Raw genomic sequence first — 19138 nt, 5'->3', positions numbered from 1 at the left:
CCAACTGAAACAATTCTATGATTCATATTTGGAAAAGCCTTTTTCTGGAGACCAGCCACGTCTCAAAAGCTTCATTGCAAGTGTTTTGAAAACAATTCATCTGTTTAAGCAAAGCAAACTGAAAAGACAGAAATAAGATGTTACTGAATTCAGGCATTGTTTGTGTTTACATATACTCACATTTTCCTCATTAACTTGTTTCTTTAGTGCAGCCTGTTGAATCTTAGCTCAAACCTCTCACTGGTCTAGTAAAAAAGACTAACAATTTTGTTTGAAATATGCTGTTGATATTATATACAATTCATGAAACATTTCATAGGTTTCAAAGGCAACATAGAACATAGACTTTGAATGCATTCAGTGCTATTAGACTTCTATAATAAAGCCTAGACTGAAAAAGGAAAGTATAGTAATATATATATTTCTTAGTCATATAATACCTTTGAGCATGCAATTTTGGAACACTCTGAAACCCTACAATACTGTTTATGATTAAGGAAGTAAAGGAATTTACAAACAAATATAGTTTAGGTGAAACCAAGTTTGAATTTATTAATTTTATCCAAAGCCTCTTCAGTCCTTGCACTTCTGTGTGTACCGTGCTTAGGATAATTGGATGGTGGCAAATTGATATTTGTGATCACCTTTCCTGTCAGACAGCAGTGTCCTTTTTAATGCCATCTTCTTGACAAGTGCTCACTTTTCTGTGGGTTATGCGTTGAGACAGCCCTGATTGCTATTACAGAGTGATATATGTTGTGCCTTCAGCCTACAGACATCTCACAATGTACCAAGGCTCTTGAAGCCTAGTAGCTGAGGTAGGTAGTTTATTCCACACTGTCTGTATCAGATCTTTGATACTGTTTTTTGTGTAACTGCCACTTTAGCTTCTGTCAGTGTAAATTGTTATAATGCCACCAATGTTATCCAGTGGATTAAGACTCCAAGGGAGCCATTAAGGTTTCTGCTTTTGAGAGAGTTGCTTATTCTTGTGTCCTACTAAAATTTGACTTCCTACTGCAGTAATTTCTCTGTTGAGTGGATGTGACATTTTAGCAGCTAGTCATATTTTTGTCTGAAGGGTGAGTTACATGGTAGCACTTAGAAACAGAAATGTAAAGGCCTGCTTTTAATCAGACAACTTCTGTAATGCAGGAGTGCAGAAGCTTGGAGATGTTTTGAGTTTAAAATGCTGCACGCAGTATGCATTGGCTCAATACTCTAGAAAAGCAGAGGATGGTGATGTCAAGATTCAGAATGGTTCCTCTTCGTGTCCTAGTCCAGAATATCTGAAAGGTATTTCACACAACTTTCCAGGATATACTATTAGTATTTTTGAAAGGCGCTGTCAGAATGTTTAATCCTAATTAAAGTTGGAGTTTACCCTACCAGATAGGGCAGGATTTTATGATGCGTATTGTAAGGTGGGAGAACAAATTAGCCATCTGAATAATCCATTTGCTAGTGATCAAATGGATAAGTATCACTTTTACAATTCCTTTTATATTCTGTTTCTCTAGGAAGCACCACTTTTCAGCACACTACTAATTTCTAGTTCTTTACTTGCACTATGATTTCACTACACGGAAGGATTAGCAATCTCATGGTTGGAGCTTCATGAGCTGTGTTACAACAGTTGTTTTCCACAAATTGTGTAACCTAAGCACATCTGTATGTGTTTCTTGTAACATTTTACCACCTGTAATTGACTGGTAGAGTACTGGTGCTTTCCTAGGTCATGGTAAGAAAAGATTAAATTTGGCACACTGTCCTGGGCACTGAATAACACAGAGGCAAGCTGCCCTTTTAAGACTGCTGAATATCACTGATTACTAGGCTTTGCTCAATGGGTGTCAGATGTAAATAAGAGAAAGTAGTTGTGCCACAGTGTTTCCCAGATTTTGTGGAAATGGGTTTAGGGTGAGCTTAGTACAAGCCTGGTCATGGTAATGATGCTGTAGATCAGGATTCTCTGCTTGATATTAATTGTATGTATTACAACAACATCTGGAGGCCCCACTGGATACCGGGGCTCCACTGTGATAGATAATATACAAATATACTGTTTGACAAGCCTGTAGCTTCATAGAGTAAAAAGACAAAATGAAGCTAGAGAAACTGAAGTGGCTTTTTCAAAGTACAGCAGTGCAGCAGTAAAAGCAGGGAAAAAAAAATAAAACCTTTTGTCTTTCAACTATGTGCTCTACTCAGATTTGATTGCCTCTGTGAGTGAGAAAAAATTGTGAAGGTCTCAAACTATAGTGATGGCATCACCTTACATGAAATATGAAAACTTCTAGTGCCAAACAACTCCTAAATGTAATTCTGTAGATATTTTATATAATGTTACCTAACCCCCTGCAGTGATACAGGGTATCTGGGCTGAAAATCCAAGCACCTTCTGTATCTCATACATGCTCTTCTTTGGCTGAAATGTCTTGTGCATGATGTAGTGCTTTCTAATTAATCCCTCCTGACTCTGGCAAATTTTTGAGTTTGTCCATTTTTTGGTCTTGTTTTCAGGGTAGTTTTGTTTGTAAAAGAAACTTTTATTAGACAGAAGGCAAAGACTGAAAGAGGAAAAAACAAAGGGAGAGAAGGAAGGATAAAAATGAAGCAAGAGAACTACAATTTCACATCCCACTGGCAGCAGTATTTCTGTGATTTTGGAAGAGTGTGTGTTTTAAAAAAAAAATTAAATTCAAGAATAGGAAAGAATAAGATGTACTTCAGTAGCATTGTATTTCTGTGCTACAATTTCATTTAGTTCATTAAGAAAGTATTTTCTAATAGTCCGTGCCCCACATAAACATTCAACTGGCAAATAATGAAGGGCAGTTTGGAAAGCTTGGTAAGCTCTTAACAAGAAAGTTGTTATACCTTTTATTTGATCTAAATAATATTATGTGTCTCAAAACAAAGAGTGAAGGACATTCAATAGAAGGGACACTCCAAGAAAACACTCCTGATTAAGACAGTTGCAGTCAATAAGCCTCAAGTGGTAGGGCTGTGGCCAAAAGATATGATGTGAGCATAAAACCCAAAGTGATTGTGAAATTTCTGTAAACTAAAGTTAAAAATTTTTGCTGCCTGCATTTGAAGAAAGGTATCAGTAAAGGGAAGGGGTTTCATTCCATGGGGAACATTAAATGAAGGATTGGGAAATCTGCTTTCAAGTCAGAATCTTGGAGAGTTTAGTGGTTTTCTCTTATGATCTGTAGAGTGAGGGAGGAGTTTGCAGTCACAGAAAGATGAAGCTGGAGTATGAAGTCATCTGCTCTAGCATTTTCTTGGTCTGAGGCCGCAGTTTGGCTGTGGCAGATGTTTATCTAAACTACCCTTTTTAAACCTTCAATAAAAAAATAATAAATTCATTGTTTCACCACTTGTTAAAATTAATAAGAATTGTTAAGACCCTTCAAGGAGATTTTGACTTGATCACAGTCTTTAGATGTCACTTAAAGAAATAAGTTTTTTCAATACAGGAAGCAGAATTTTAAAGAATTGGTAGTAGTCTATTTCTAGGGAACTGCTGAGAAAGAGGTTATAATCATGTTATTCTATTCAGTGTCTCTTTGACTTTCCTCCCATGATTTATCTATTTTTTAATGTATCTTAGGCATCTGAAACATCCTGTGACCATGAGTTCTACAGTTCAGTTATGTACTGTCTGAAAAGGTACTTTGTGTGCTTTAACTTTCTTGCCAGATTATTGTATTGCATATTTGTAGTTCTTCAAGTTATTAAAAAAAAAAAGAGGGGGAAAAAAGTGCTGAAGTATCTCTATTTTTATGGGGCTTTATATACAATTTCAAGTGTGATACTTTATTAAACCTTTTTATATCTTCTCTTTTTCTTTTTTGAGACCGCCTGTACAGATCTGTATGCTGTACTCCAGAATTAAAGTCAAAGGTGCACCATTAACTTCTAACAGACATTTTCCTTCTGTACACTGATCTATTTCATTACAATTCTCGACATTCCACTTGCCTTTTTGACCATTTTCAACACTGGGCCAATCTCATCAAAGAAGCAGCTGCAGTGACTCCAACGCTTCTGTCTCCAGCTGTAAATGTTCACATCACAAATAAGTGTTGTTCTAAAATATATCCTGTAATTCAACAAAGAATCAATTCAGACAAGATATATGGCCTCATATAAAATTTTAGAGGAGACTAGATTATAACAATTGTCCTTTTTAGCCTTATAAATTATGTATCCGAGAGAATTGCTTTTTCTAAAAACCATGGCCCTGAAGGGTAATAATTTCTATTTATTTTGTCCTTTGTGTGTATCGTTCTCTCTGATAAATAGGTTTGCAACTTGCATTTAGTAAATCTGGTTCAGCACCTTAAAGAAGCAGTAACAAGCACTGTATAACAAAAACCGACCTGCTGTTCCATACAATAGCCCTCAAAAATCAGCCAAAATTAGCTGGCCTATATATTTCCTTTTACCTTAATAACATTTCTTTTTTCTTTTTTCACAATAACTGTGAAGTGTTGGACCCCTAATTAAAAGCTTCCAAGTCAAGTGAGGTTCAGTGCTTGTTATTTCTTTAACAACATTTGCTGCTTTTGTTGGTTATTATATTTGCCAGGGTGGCTGCACTGGTTCTTGAGCATGCCTTCCCTGCCATCACTGTTTGGATAAAGGAAGGCTTCACATGTTAAACTCTCCTTTTACCCACTCTAGAGTATTATATATATATATATATATATGAATTCTGATTTCAGATTTAACTCCTAGTGGTATTTAAAATGGCATTAAATATTATAGGATGATAGAATGGATTGAGTTCTAAGGCACCTTAAAGATCGTCTAGTTCCAACCCCCCCTGCCATGGGCAGAGACACCTTTCACTAGATCAAATCCAGTGGAGTAGAAGCTAGTGTCTTATACTCTGTGCTGAATACAGAGTCTAAAATTTCCTCTTCTTAAATTCATTGGTAAACCTATACTAGAAAGATCTGTCAGCTATATATTTAGTTCTAGTTGCAGCTCAGAACTCTCTTCTAAGTACAATGTTGGCTTTGACTGTATTTCTAATCAGTAAAGCACTTTCTGAGTTTTTGTTCATGGTAACATGGTAAAAATATGAATGTGGCATCTGTAGGGAAACAAACAAAAAAAAAAAAAAAAAAAAGCCAAAGCCAAAACCACCCAATAAAACCCAATAAATAAAGTAGCTTACAAAACTTTCCTACAGTGTAAAATGACTTGTTGCATTACTAAAAGAGCTTATATCGCTTTTAAATGCGATCAGCAAAATCAGCAGTGTTCTTCAGGAAGTAGTAATTTAGGAATATTGTCTGCCAGGTTTGGGCTGATGTCTAGCCATGCTGGAACCAACCACGACAGGAGGAGGAGACAGCTTGCACAGCAGTGACTATGAAAAAATCGTGAATTAAAATGAGTGTGAGAAAACACATTTATCCTGGGATTCTATCTTGATTTTTATATACATATATATATTTAACATTTAGTTTCAGGAAAAGAAACAAACCAACGTAAAGATACTGTGATAAACTCTGCTTCCACTTGCATCAGTAGGAATTGAGTTTCTTCAACAGAATTGCTATTGATTCATATTGATGCAGCTGAGAGTAGGATTCGTCTTATTGCCTGGGATTCTTCTGTCTCTTGTTTTTTGGAATTAAATGCTTTCTGCACACAGAAAAAAGCTATATATGTTCAAGCTGGATTATTTTAATTTTAGATTAAGAGAAAGAAGGCCCAAAGATAAAGCTCTTTTCAGAGTACACGGTGTATGCGGCTCTTCACCTGTGTATTCACTCTAACACACTCCAAATGCTCATCTGACAAAACCACTGTTACCCTCATTTGACTTTCTTTCCACCTGCTCTGCTACAGAAAGACAGATGCCTTCAGAATACAAAGGCAGAGCATGAAGAAAACAAAGGCCTGGGAATTTGCATGCAGATAGGTCCTAGTTCTCCTTGGGTGGAGGAAAACAAAAGAAAAAATGTAGCTACAAAAATGTCAGACCTCAGAAATATTCCCAAGGTCCTGTCAGAGTAAACCGATGGGTTTCAGAGGTGTCAATAATAGGAACTGAGAAAACCTTAGGACATGCTCCTCCTGGATCGGAGTTGCTCTCTGGGCTAAAAGAGTTGGGATTATCAGGATGTCATCAGTGTTAAGAGAAACATATCTGAATTTATAAGGCTTGTAGAGCCTGGAAAGGTGGGTGACTCTCACCCCCTCTGTCACAGGTGAAAAATTTGTCTTACGGGAAGGTGAAAAAAAATTGACCAAAGCGAAATAATGCTTAAGGGCAAGAAACAGATTTCAGATCTCCTGACCCAGGCTGCAGATTAGCCCCAATATTATTTAATAATGGTCTTGCATGTAATAAGAAACCATTGCCAGGAGCCTTTGGAAGGACACGGTGTAGAATAGAAAGGTCAAGGTTATACTGTGAGGCCTTGTGCATTCTTTTTAGTACTTCACTTTTTTTTTTCTTTACAATTTATCTTCAATCATTCCATTATGTGATCATAATTATTTGCCTGAAGTCTTAGAGACATCATGGCAGACGTTTATCTCCAGAAAGACTCTAAGTGAGGAAAAGGTAATGTGGCTTTTGAGGGAAGCAATTTTATGGGACGAATCAGCAAAAGATAAATTCTTGAGGAACTTTAAAAATCCCTTTCGGCCTTAAATAAAGAAGAGGGGGGGGGGGGGGGATAAGATTGAACTCTGAATAAACTTCATTATTTCTAAAAAAATTGATTCTGAGTTTTCTAAGATATAGGGCCAAAACTTGATGTCACTTGGAAATATCAAAAGCATTAGTTAATGGTCACCTTTTAATGGAAAATGTTTGGGGCAGACCAGTGAACACAAGTGCACAAAGGAAAAAAAGGCACAGTCTCTGTTAAAAATATTTTGAGCCCTTTTGGAGCCTGTAGTTTGCGTAGTCTGTGGGGCTCTGTATTCATCTTTTCCCTCGCTGTAAGGTTAGAATTTTTTTTCTCTGACCACAAAAGAAACATTGCAGATAGTAGCTCAAAGATCTTTTGCTATGTGTTAAAGTTTTACAGTAAAGCTTCTCTTTCAGATTTAGAAGCTCCGGAGGTAGGTCTTGGTAACATCTGCTTTTAGTAAGGCGTTGTAGTGCAGGAAATGGGAATTGAAGAGATCTTGTAAATAAATCCTGGATGTGCCCTGTTTGCCCATGGTCTCTCTTGTTTGATGTATGATTGTCTTTGTGTTTTGGGCCCTTTTTTCCCCCCACACTGCCAGGAATGCATCAATTAATTGGTTTGGTGGTGTTTGGGGTGGGGTTTTCTGTTTTGTTTTGGGGTTTTTATTTGTTTGTTTTTGTTTTTCGTAGCGTCTGGTGCCATAGAGATACAAAATATATTTAATGAACTATATCTTGAAGTCTGTATGTGAGATTTGGCTCCAGTAGCCCTGCTTTGGGTGTGTTGTGTTACATTGTGTTTTATGGAACAGAACCATTTTCATGACAAGCTTCTACTCAGTCCAGATGAGTACCAAGATCTAGCAGGAAGTTGTGTTTCTGCAAAACAGGTAGGAAAGAGCCTCAAGCAGTTTTGCCCAAGGAGGGACTGAAGAGAACTAAAATAGATCTTAGATCAGGCCTGTTTTTGTTTTATTTTTTCATTAGATAAATTTTTGCATTTTTCAGTTGCGACAAAGTGTGACACTGTTTTCAGAAGGCCTGTGTTCCCTTGGCTGCGGAAGGGGTTGTTCTGGATGGGGAGGGTACCAGTGTGCTCATTGTCCTCCTCTCTTCAGCAGATGAAAGTCCATTGGTGATTTGCAGACCACCACTTCCAGAATCTTGTCTCTTTCTCAGTTTGCTCTCTTATCCATCAGTTATGAGTAACCCTTTGAATTGTGGCTTTTTTTTCTTCAAGCCCTTGGAAAGGGAATGGCAAAAGGCTCAATCTCCTTTTCCTCAAAGGAGAGATCAGAAACATTTTCTTCTGCAGGGGAGATTAGCTAAACTTCCCACCATCCCTTTCCCCACTTGCAAGTTTTTATCTCTGCCTTGTGAAGCCTGTAGGCTTGAAGGCATGCATCTTTCACTCTGTTAGGTACCTCTTAATCCCTTTTGCTTTTGTGGTGGTAGAGATCTGTTCCATTACACAAGGCACAGCTTTTCATCTTAGCTGCTCACATTATGCCTTCATAAAGGTGATCTCAGAATGGCCACAGTTTGCAAAAGGAGACTGACTTATTGATGGCAATTGAAAAACCATATTAGAGGTTTGTCCAGGAGTCTGATTATAAAGCAGGACCTTGCAAAATCCCATGGAGTCAGTAGCCAAGTTACCTGGGCAGCAGACATTATTTGAATCTTTGAGCAAAAATTAATCACTGGTTCTTCACTAATTTCTATGCAAATAATAGAATTATATGTTTGGCAGCAAGATTCACTAAAATAGCATTGGGAGATCAATTCATATGTCAAAGAAATGGTAAAGCTGTGCCAGCAATAGTTTTGCCTGAAATAAATCTCTGCTCACTGAAATCAACTCCCTTATTTTGGGGACAGAATAAGAGAAGAAAGTTTGTTTTCAAATGGTACCTGAGTCCATGCATCTGCTGGGAGCAGCAATCTATTTACCCCATGTTCCAGTGAAAAATGGATTATTGAATGTCGAGAGGAAGTGCATTGAAAGCATAGCATGAGACTGTTGCTATCCAGCACATTGGGCAGATTCTAGAATGTACCGTTACAGTGGGAGAAAAACAAGGGTGCTTAATCTTACAGTGCTATACTTCAAGTAATTGAAGCACAGGCCAAGTTTTTAATGGCCTCTTCAGCTACCATACAGTGTTGTAGTCTGAGGGCTAGGAGAGATGGTGTTAGGAAAAAAGATAAAAAAGTATTGAAGATGTAAGGAAATTTGATAGATATTTTAGTATAAGTAAACCTTGAAATGTAAAGTAAAGCAGAAATCGAGACAGACCTCTGAGAGAAACTGGAAATCATGGGATTTTAAGGAAAAGGACTGTTAATACCAGAAGACAGGAGTAAACCCAGGAGAGGAGTCTGAGGTGACCTTCAAGCAAAAGAGGTGTTTCTTTCTTATAGCTGAGATTTGCTAACATCTGTGTAGTGAAGTCAGTCAGCGTAACAGTCCTGGATGGACCAAGCAGATACATAAGGTAATAACAGTAACAAACACAACAACAAAAATGCAAGGTTGCAAGTTCCAGACTTGGAGGAGCCGGTTAATGTCAGCAAGGGGTCAAGCTGATCTTTGTCAGCTTCTCGCAAGCCACTGCTCCTTGTTCAGTATCTGTTTTGTGTTTGTGTCAGGGTGATTTTACCTGACATATACACCTTCACAAATATTGACATCGACATTCTGTGCGTCTCTTTGTTGAGGGCCCGATGATGCATTCCTGTTAATGGTATACTGCACAAAGAATTTCTGGCACTGTTTAAATCAGTAGTATTAAGTCTGAATATCTAATCTGAGTATACTCTGGGTGTGTCTTTTGCAACCTAAAATCATTGAATATAGTTGTTACCTGGAACTATGTATGGGAAGCTGCAGGAGCAAGTGTTATATCTAGCAAAACTGGCCTTGCCAGCTGTTCTCTGTCAGCCAGTGACTGGCAGAAAGCTTTGGGAAAAAAACACTTTGTTTGTAAGTCACTGCTTGGAGTGTCATATTGAAAAAGTAAAAGATTGTGGGCACTCCTCTCTTTTGAAAGTCTGGAAGGTTTTCCATTTGTTTTAAGAGCAATTAGCTTCTCACAAGTGGTCAAAGTTGAAAGTCAGCTAATTAATTATTTTTTTCTCTCTCTTCTAATTTCATCCATCTCATAACTGCATTCTCTGTTCTGGATCCCATGGGTGTTTGTTTTGGGATGGAGCTTGTTTGTTACACAAGTAAAACAAAGCTGCTGTTGGGATACAGACTACTTGTGGCTGCATTTCAGATGACAATTGAACAAGTGACTACCAATTATCAGTAGAGATACTGCTCAAATACCTATTTATCCACATCTGTCTTCTGTGATGTTTTACTCAAATGAATGAGTTGCTATGTTCAGGTGAATGCTGTAAAGAAGAGTGTGAAAGACAATGCTTATATTGAAGCAAAGCCAATGAAATGTGTCCTGACATAGCTCAAAACGATGCTTCTGTGTTTTCTTCAGTGCCATCTACTGGCACAAATACCCATTAAAAATGTATAGCCCAAGAACATTCTCTTAACAGCAATTTACAAGCACTTGTTTCTTTTTTCTTTTATTTTAGGAGCAAGGCAAGATTGGTGTGGTCTTCAATATTGGCACAGTGGACATCTCTATCAAAGAGGAAAGTACACCTGTGAATGATGGCAAATACCACGTGGTACGCTTTACCAGGAATGGTGGCAATGCCACACTTCAGGTTGACAGCTGGCCAGTGAATGAACACTACCCAACAGGTACATATTTATTTCACTTTGATTTCTCTTTCAGCGTATCTATACCTACGAAGTAATGTTTAGTAACAACTGATTGCTATATAAACCTTTGTTGCTTCATCTCAACAACTGTTTGACCTGTTTAGTGGTGCATATTCTGTTTATTGGAGATCAAAGTAATTGTCCTTTACACTGGAAAAATAAGCATGCAAGCTGTGTGATGTGATGCACATAAACCTTACTATTTCAGAGGTCTCTAAGTGAATCTTGGTTCTGCAGAGAGTTGCAAACTGATTTAACAACAAACTTGGTTTTGCTACTTGTGATATTTTCTATCTAAGGAGAAAAGTTTTCAACACACTGTACAAAAAGGAGAGGTGACTCTAGCCACATTCAAGATACTATCCTTATAGACATAGATTTGAAGAGTACAGTAACTGGAAGATTAAGTTGCAGGTATTTGAACGGACCTTATTTTTGCCTCATAATTTTCCGTCACCTGAATTTGACTCTTACATTTGCAGATAAAAAGGCAAACATGCAATTTAGCCAAAACTGTCTAGTCTTAGCTGACTTTAGGTCAAAAATTCAGTATCTCTTTGGAAATCATTACCCAAAATGCACCAGGCACAGTGAGCAACTGACCCTTGAGTCACTGTAAAACTGTTTTATCCCTCCATTGGCAAATCACAATTTCATGTTACTATATGTCATCATACTGAAAGGTCGAACTCTTTCCAAATGGAAAACAGATTGTTATATGTGATGCTATATGTGATGTATCGTAGTGCATAAGGTAGCTGAGGGTTGGTGATGTGAATGATTACAAAAGGCAGGAGGAGCACAGAGAAAGAATTCCAGCATTAACCACACTCTTCTTAATCGAATGTCCTTGTCTATGATCAAGCATTGGTCTTGTTGCCTTCCAGTACTAAGTCTAAGCAGCTTCCAGTTCTTCCTTTCTAAGTTCCACATAACTGACCCAGGACTGAAGGAAGAATTCTGTAGAAAACATGAGGCAATTTACTAGTTGTGAAGGAGTGAAGAGACTTAACCTCAAATTATGAGAAATATCCTAATTGTTTATGCAGTGTTACACTAATAAATTATTCCAAGGAGAATTCATCTCTTCCATTCACTCAGCAAGCGCACAAGTTTTTAATGCGAACAATCTGTCCTGTGGTGCTCTCTACCACATATTCAACATGACAATTTGTCAGTATTATGGTGATAGATATGCAAAAGAGTACATTTTAATAATTATCCTTATTTCTGTGAAATAATTGCTTTCGTAGAATATCATGACAGACATGCTGAGTTAGATTCTAGCTCTGCTATCCATTGGCTAGTGAGGGAAGTGAGGCTAGGAGAGGCCCAAACCAAGCATATTTTGTCTTCTCTTTTCATCAATTATTTCTGTGGTAAACTATCTCTGATCCAGTTGGCAGCCAATTACAGTCAGTAAAAACTCCATGAATAAATTTTCTTCATATATTACTTGCTGTAGTAAGTCCTTGGCGTAAAGAAACAAAATATTCAGCTCATTGCTTTAGAGATTTTTTTTTTTTTTTTAAGATAAAGTAAATTACACTCAGAGACTACCTCAGTACCCTCTGCTTCTGACTTGGCTAAAGATATTCCTATGTTTTCATTAGAAGATGTATAGTTTTATAGAATCAGGATTCATCTTATGTTGTGGGCTAGTACAGAATATATGCAGTTGTACCCCAAGAGAAAAGGATGTCTTTATATTCCGGACACCTTTTCCTTTCCATGCATGTACTTCAGTTTCTGTCTGTAGAAGATCAACTTTTCAGCCTGCCCCTGTGAAAATAAGGCTTCTGGGATCATACCTTTTGTGTGTGCATGTGTCTCTCTTATTTTTTCTGGTTTCTTTGATATAATTTCTTAGTCAAATTTGAAAAAGAGGCACCAGTTGAAAAGAATAAAGATCCTTCATGGCCAGGGATAATAACTAAGAGAGAAGGGCAGTGTTCCGGCCCTTTTAGAGGAAAAGACTGTTTTATTTCAATTCTTTCACAAACCAAACTCACACTGCTGTTTCTCCTAGTGAGTGCAAACCGAAACTGGTGCTCAGCAGAGTTTGAATTCTGTAAAAAGCTTTGTGGTTGGGTTGACCCAGGCTAACCTGTTTCAGCTGGAGACTGCTGAAACTGCAATTCGTATGAAACTTGTATAATATCTAAAGAAATCCTGTGTCTTACACATAGAATGACTTCAATCCTGAAGCACAGTTATTTGTGGTATTTAGGAAACATCATATTTGTATCACATGTATGTTTGGGCATACTGTGTTGTCTGTAATATGAACAATAATTTCATGTGCATTTGATGTTCTACACAATGCTATAACCTCATGCTTGCAAATTTTATAGACTAGCTGAAGTACCTTCCTTATCATCACACGTGGTGCAATCTTCAGGCAGCAGGGCTGTGTTCTGAATGGCATTTCCATGATCCTCTCTTGAGTTTTATTACCTGTAGAAGGATTATACATTAAACTCATCATTACTTGCTCAACAGAAAGTACAAATGAAAGTGGAATATTCATTAAATGAGCAAAGAGAGAGAATATTGTCTTTCCTTAAAACACTGTCTTCAGTTAAATTGAAATTAAATGAAACTAGCCCAATGGGACTGGAAGCCTCCAAAGCTGTGTTTTTGCAACTTCAAATAAAAGATAAGGACATGGAAGGAAAACAAAAAAGCAACACATTTGCAACTCAAGCACTGATATTTTGAGTTCTTCAGCATCCAGTTGCAACTCAGCCACCTGCAACATGAACTTTATGATTTTCATGTGAAGAAAATGGTTAGAGGGAAATGGTAAAGGAGGAAATTAACTAGGAGCTAAGGTTGGCTGAGCATTGGAACTGAAATAATCCCTGTCAATAGGGATGAATTTTCACCATTTGTACCATTCCAACCCTGCTAGACTTTCTCTTAGTGGCTAGTGAGACTCTGAACAGTGACCTGGTACAGGTATCTGAGACAAAGCTCCTGAGAACTGGGTGATGGAAAATAGCAACATTAGCACTGGGGCTGCTGTCTGCAATTCAGCTGTTGTGGTTTGTTTCAGCCAAAACCATTGAGCCACTTATGATTTATCTGCATTAGTTTTGCTCTTTCTTCTCTCCCTCAAGTATCCATTAATGAGATGAGCATTTTCCATAGGCAGTAATGACAGCCAGTTCCTTGATGCTTGATTCATTAAGTTGGTCATCACAATGTATTTTTTTTCAGTCAGGTTATACAGCTTTTGCTAACACATGGATGAATTTCTATGCCTTAGAGTAGAGTTTCCCATGACTGCTTCCATTCTATTGTCTCACATGTGTTCATTCACCCTTTGCTGAACATCCCAGATAACAGTTTTTGCTTGGTGGCTTTTATTTTCTCACTTTTATGTTTCTAACAAGGATGAGGAGTCATCTCTGTGTATCTAAATCTTTTTAGTGATGAAGTGGGATTCATTTTGGACTAACAATGAGTAAGATAAGAGAGCTAGTTCAGGAAGAGGAAGCATCTGTCATTTTTGTTTCAGATTACAGTAAAAAAAAAATCAAAATTGAGGCACAGTGGGATAAAAGGATTTAAATTAGGAATTCTGAGGTTTGGGATGGAGTCAGTGGAGTTAAAAACAAATCTTCTGTCTTGACACAGAACTGAGACACCTCAGTAACTAAATTTTCATTAATTCTTAGACAGGAGATTTTTTTTTTCCCCTCTGTCCACTGTCTTTGCTTGCAAAAAAAATATTTTGTGTGTTGCCAGATCTGTAGTGTACATCAAAACAAGCCTGATATTCTTGTTCATTCATCCGTGCACTGACTAAATTTTCTCCAATAGAAAAACCCCACAAAACTAGGGGAAAAGAGACTGTAAAGCAAAAGGATCAGTGACACCCAAATAAAGTCTAATTGGAGCAATGTTTTAAAGGAGAAGGCTAAAGGAAAGAAGGAATAAGGTAGGAAAAGGTTGTAATTTAAAGAAATACATGATTTAGCAAGAGAACTGTAGCCTGGATTTTATTAATGTCATATTTTTAAGAAATAGGACAGAATTAAGGTACTGGATCTTTATCAGGATTCATTAGTTCAGCCACTCAGTACAGATGCTGTATTTTTCTTCTTTATCATTCTCTTGAGTGATCTCTCAGCCTTCTTTTAGGAGTCTCTGCCATTTTAAATGACATTAATTTGCAGTTCTGTTGGTATTGAATAAAAGGAAAAAAAATCATCCTCTGTGCCCCTACTTTATCTTCTCTCTCAAGTACACATTTGAGAGGAAGTTGGATTTTAGGAAAAGCTGGGTGGTTAGTTCTTGACAGCAGAACTCCATGGACTCTTTAACTTCTCTGGCAAGTACTTTGGTCTGGTAAATATATATCTGTGAAACAAAAAAAATTTGTTCTGAGACAAACTTTGTGCTGGGGTTTTCTCTTCAGAATAGTTCCAGTCCCAAGGACTCAGTGCCCCTGAACAGTTAGGGCACATCCTGTGGTTTAATATCATTTGAATGGAATCCAGTTTGTATTCCCTTGAGAGCATTTCAGTATGTGAACCAAAGTGTAGCAAGTGAAGGGAATTGGAAGCTACACCTTGGAGGCATGCCCCTCATTCAAACCAAACTGCTGATTCAGATAGATGTTATTATAGTATACAGCTGAAGCTGGACAAGTCTTATTCTTTCATTACTCCTTCCCATACTCATGTTGCTTAAACAACCACATTTCTGGATTTGGCACTCTCATCTTCTGCTCAGCAGGATCACCTTACCAATGCCATTCACCATGTAGCTTACCCAGGAAAAATGGCCATATGGGAGTGGAAATGATCAATCAGGACACAGGGAAAGATAAGATTTCTTCCTTTATCAGAAAGGCTGGGTTATGTCAGTTTAAAGTCTCCACCAAACTACATCCTTAATAGTCTGTATGAGACAAAGTCATTCTTTCTGACCTGCCATTCCCTGAACTAAAACACTTTCTAGAAATACAGGTAAACTGATAGTGGTCTAGATTGTCCTTCCTATCTAAAATGTGAAGGGCATGAAGTCTCTTTTGCTACAATATATTTTTCATTTACTTAGTAGTAAGATCTAAAATTACTTGTTTAGTACCAGACATGTTATGTGAGACAGGGAAGAAAACTGGCTGAGTTCCTACTTGCCTCTTTCGAGAAGCTTCCAAGCAAAAAAAAAAAAAAAAAAAGAAAAAGAAAGAAAAAAAGAAGTACTACAAATCAAATTCCCTGAGTTATACACAATTGTGACTGCTGAAGTAGAGTACATTGTCTGCTTTGAAACAGGTCATTTCTTGTCTTACTCAAATCATTTATTGCCTTTCCTTTGATATATTCAATCTCCTTCCACAAGTGGCGTGGTCTTTTTGTTCAATGAAGTCAAATTCTCACTTCACCCTTCTACTGGAGGGACTTTTGGAAGAGTGTTGTTTCTTTTCTTTTTTTTTTTTTTCTTCATTCTTTTTGGTTTTATTTAGTTTTTATCAGCAACATTTTCTTTCTTCCCCTCTGTGATTTCCCAGCCATGAGATAAATAGCCTTGTATCTTACAAGCTAAATACAATTACTGCTATCAAAACTGGAGTCTTTCTCTCCCTGTAAATGTCTCTTGGAAGCTGATAAGCTGTTCAAGGCAAACTGCAGGCTTCTGCCTAATCCTGAGATTAAACATAACCACCCAGAAGACAGCAAGAGATAATTGGGGGTGGGGGGGAGGGTGGTGTTGTGAGAAGACAAGCAGGAGAGGAGAGGAGGAGAAAGTGAGATCCTCTCTTGAGATACTAAGAGGACACACACAAGGCTCAAGGTTATTTGTAAAGGAATTACATAAAACACACAAGAGCTTGTTATGATGAGGAATTTCCTTAGATAATGCAGCAATTGTTGTAGTTGTTAAAGACAAAATTTAACAAGGATTTCTTGGATGTAAAATGGAGGGGGAAGCTGTAGAAAACAGCTCCCACCCATGAATGCTAATTTTTATATATTAGTCCCCATCTTGTCCTTGAAACATGAGGTCTGACAAGGTTGAATCCAGATTCTTTGCACGTGCTGGCTTGAGTTCATCTCACTTGTTTTATACTGAATATGGGGAGACAGTAGATTTCCCAAGAGTAAATCAGGGGACCAAGCTAGCTTTTGTTTTGCTACCTGCTTACCATCTAAATGAGAGTAACTTAACCCTCCTGTTTGTGAAACAATCAACACTAATTTTCTAGGAAATGAGGGTGCCTTAATTACAGAGGAATAGTGTATTATACCTGTAACAGTTTCAGTTATATCCTGCAGGATTGCTGAAGACAGATAGCCTTTATAAGCCAGTCCAATACAGTTGGAAAAAAAAAAAAAGCCTTATTTCTGAATACGTGTTCTTCTTGATTTCTTTTTTTCACTAATGAGATTTTAATTTTCTTTCTGTAATTTTTTTAAGGTCCTGTGTTTTTGAAAACTTTTGAATTTATAATGCATTAGCTAAAAAAGAAGATAACTTGGATCTAATAGTAGCATTGCTGGAGGATTTAAGAGAAGCCTACATATCCTTTCTTCAACTGACATATGCTCTAATATTGTGACTATTATGCAATGATTATTAGCTCACATGAGCACAGTAATGCAGATTCTAATACAGATAGAGATATTAACAAGGAAAACTCAAAAGCAGACCTAACTGGAATGTCTGAATCATTGCAATAAGTTCTTCCTTTCTAAGTTTATACTTCTCTCCCTTGCACAGCTCATGTTGTACTGTTTCAGTCATTCCTAAATGCTTGGTAGCTGACCCTTACAAGAAGGCATATCTAGTACTCTCTGCTTTGCAGAGCGTGTCTCCCTTAAATTCTTTCTCTCTCTTCCAGAGTGATTTTGGCATCTTTTCGTTCTCTCTTCTCCACCTCTGCCCCCTCACCAAATCTGGTTTTTGCCTCATTGTACCCCTTCCCTCCTTCAGACTCAAGGCCATTATCATCTCCCTGCTTCTGAAACCATGCTTCTGAAGCCAAGGTAATAGCAAGCTTGGCTAAATCCAGTTGTCTCCTTGAAGAGGCACACAGATCTTGTGCTTGACTACTTGGAATCTTTAATAAGTCTGGCTGCTTGATGTGCAAGCCAAAGAAATTTCTTCGTGATACTGCCAGATCCCATTGTGGTCTTAATATTTTTTTATCTAAATGCCCTTGTGAGTGGGTAATGAGTTAGGAACAAGAGCACTGAAGTTTGATTTGCCCTGTAGACTGAATGTGATTCCCAAGGTTCTCTCTGTTTGTGGGTTTTGATTTTTCATGTTGTAGTCATTATGTGAAACTGAAATGAGCTTTGAGATGCTTCCTATCAGCCTGAATTGGAGAAGGCATGCAAAGTGCCATTGACAGATTTACTGCATTTCATAATGAGCCTAAAACACATAAAAAGACAGGGTTAATAAAACAGCATTTGAGAAGCACATTTTGAAGGCAGTGCTCTGACATATGTTAAAAGATCTGCCAAGAGGGGTGATTAAAGCATGACAAGTTGATGAAATCAAGAGTTGATTGTAGCTTGTCACTGCAGGGTCATAGCATCTATAATATATTTATAAGGTCGGAAAACACATAAATGTGGCTACATGATATAAAACCTCAGTTTTGGTGTCCTGTATCCACAGGGGTATGCACCTACACAAATGAAGTCACCAACAGACAAGCATACTTTGGAATTTGTGCAAAAACACCCATGTTAATGCATGTGCACCCATACTGCATGATGGGATAGGTTCTCATGTGATAAAAAATGTTAGGTAAACATTGCATGATGCTCACAGATTGATTTCTACTGATTTGTGTTCTGCTTTCCCATGGGACAGGCGATGTTGCATTTGTTCCTATCCCCTAACAATAGTGTGGAAGTGCTGTAGGGCTTGTGTTTTCCAAATTCTGTCTTGGAGGACAAGAGGGGAAGGAGAGGGAGAAAAAGGAAAAAGTGACTATATTGCAACTTCCGTTACTCGTGTTTGCTGTTGAAGATTTGTTTCTCAGAATTGATCCAGGCTCTTGTGACATGCTACATTCAGTCTGTATGAGTTGCAGTCTTAGCCTCACCAAATACCTCATGCCCATGCAAGTGGTAGTCTATGGAGCACTGGCATTTCTGTCAGCTTGGCATTAAGAAAGAGGCAAACACATGCCTTTTTGTGAAGACATGTGAGGTAACCAGGCAGAACAAACAGTACAGTCCAACATGACCTGGACAGGCTGGAGAGCTGGGTGCAGGCAAACCTCATGAAGTGTAATAAGGACAGGTGCAGGGTCCTGCATCTGGGGAGAAATAACAACAGGCAGCAGTGCAGGTTAGGGGCTGCCCTGCTGGAAAGCAGCTCCACAGAGAAAGACCTTGGAGTGCTGGTAGACAGCAAGTTCTCCATGGAACAACAATGTGCTCTTGTGGCCAAGAGAGCCAATGGGATCCTGGGATGTATCAAGAAAGGTGTGTCCAGCAATTCTAGGGAAGTTCTTCTACCTCTCTACTCTGCCCTGGTGAGACCACACCTGGAATACTGTGTCCAGTTTTGGGTTCCCCAGTTCAAGAGAGACAGAGAGCTGCTGGAGAGAATCCAACAGAGAGCCATGAGGACGATTAGGGGACTTGAGCATCTCCCCTATGAAGAGAGACTGAGAACCCTGGGGATGTTTAGTCTTGAGA

At 38.0% G+C, this 19138-nt stretch overlaps 1 protein-coding gene across 6 annotated transcripts in view; it reads left to right on the top strand.

Moving 5' to 3' along the window:
* The window catches only part of NRXN3 (neurexin 3), a 909976-nt gene that overhangs the window by 768338 nt on the left and 122500 nt on the right, over positions 1-19138 (top strand). For all 6 annotated transcript variants that reach the window (XM_054400548.1, XM_054400546.1, XM_054400549.1 and 3 more), the window contains one exon: positions 10271-10442. In XM_054400548.1, the coding sequence (XP_054256523.1) occupies positions 10271-10442 (172 nt within the window). The remainder of the gene's footprint in view (positions 1-10270; positions 10443-19138) is intronic.

Source organism: Indicator indicator, chromosome 4, assembly GCF_027791375.1.
Source record: "Indicator indicator isolate 239-I01 chromosome 4, UM_Iind_1.1, whole genome shotgun sequence".
Classification (NCBI taxonomy): Eukaryota; Metazoa; Chordata; class Aves; order Piciformes; family Indicatoridae; genus Indicator; species Indicator indicator.
Note: the sequence above shows the minus strand (reverse complement) of the source record. Positions and strands in the feature narration are given on the sequence as shown.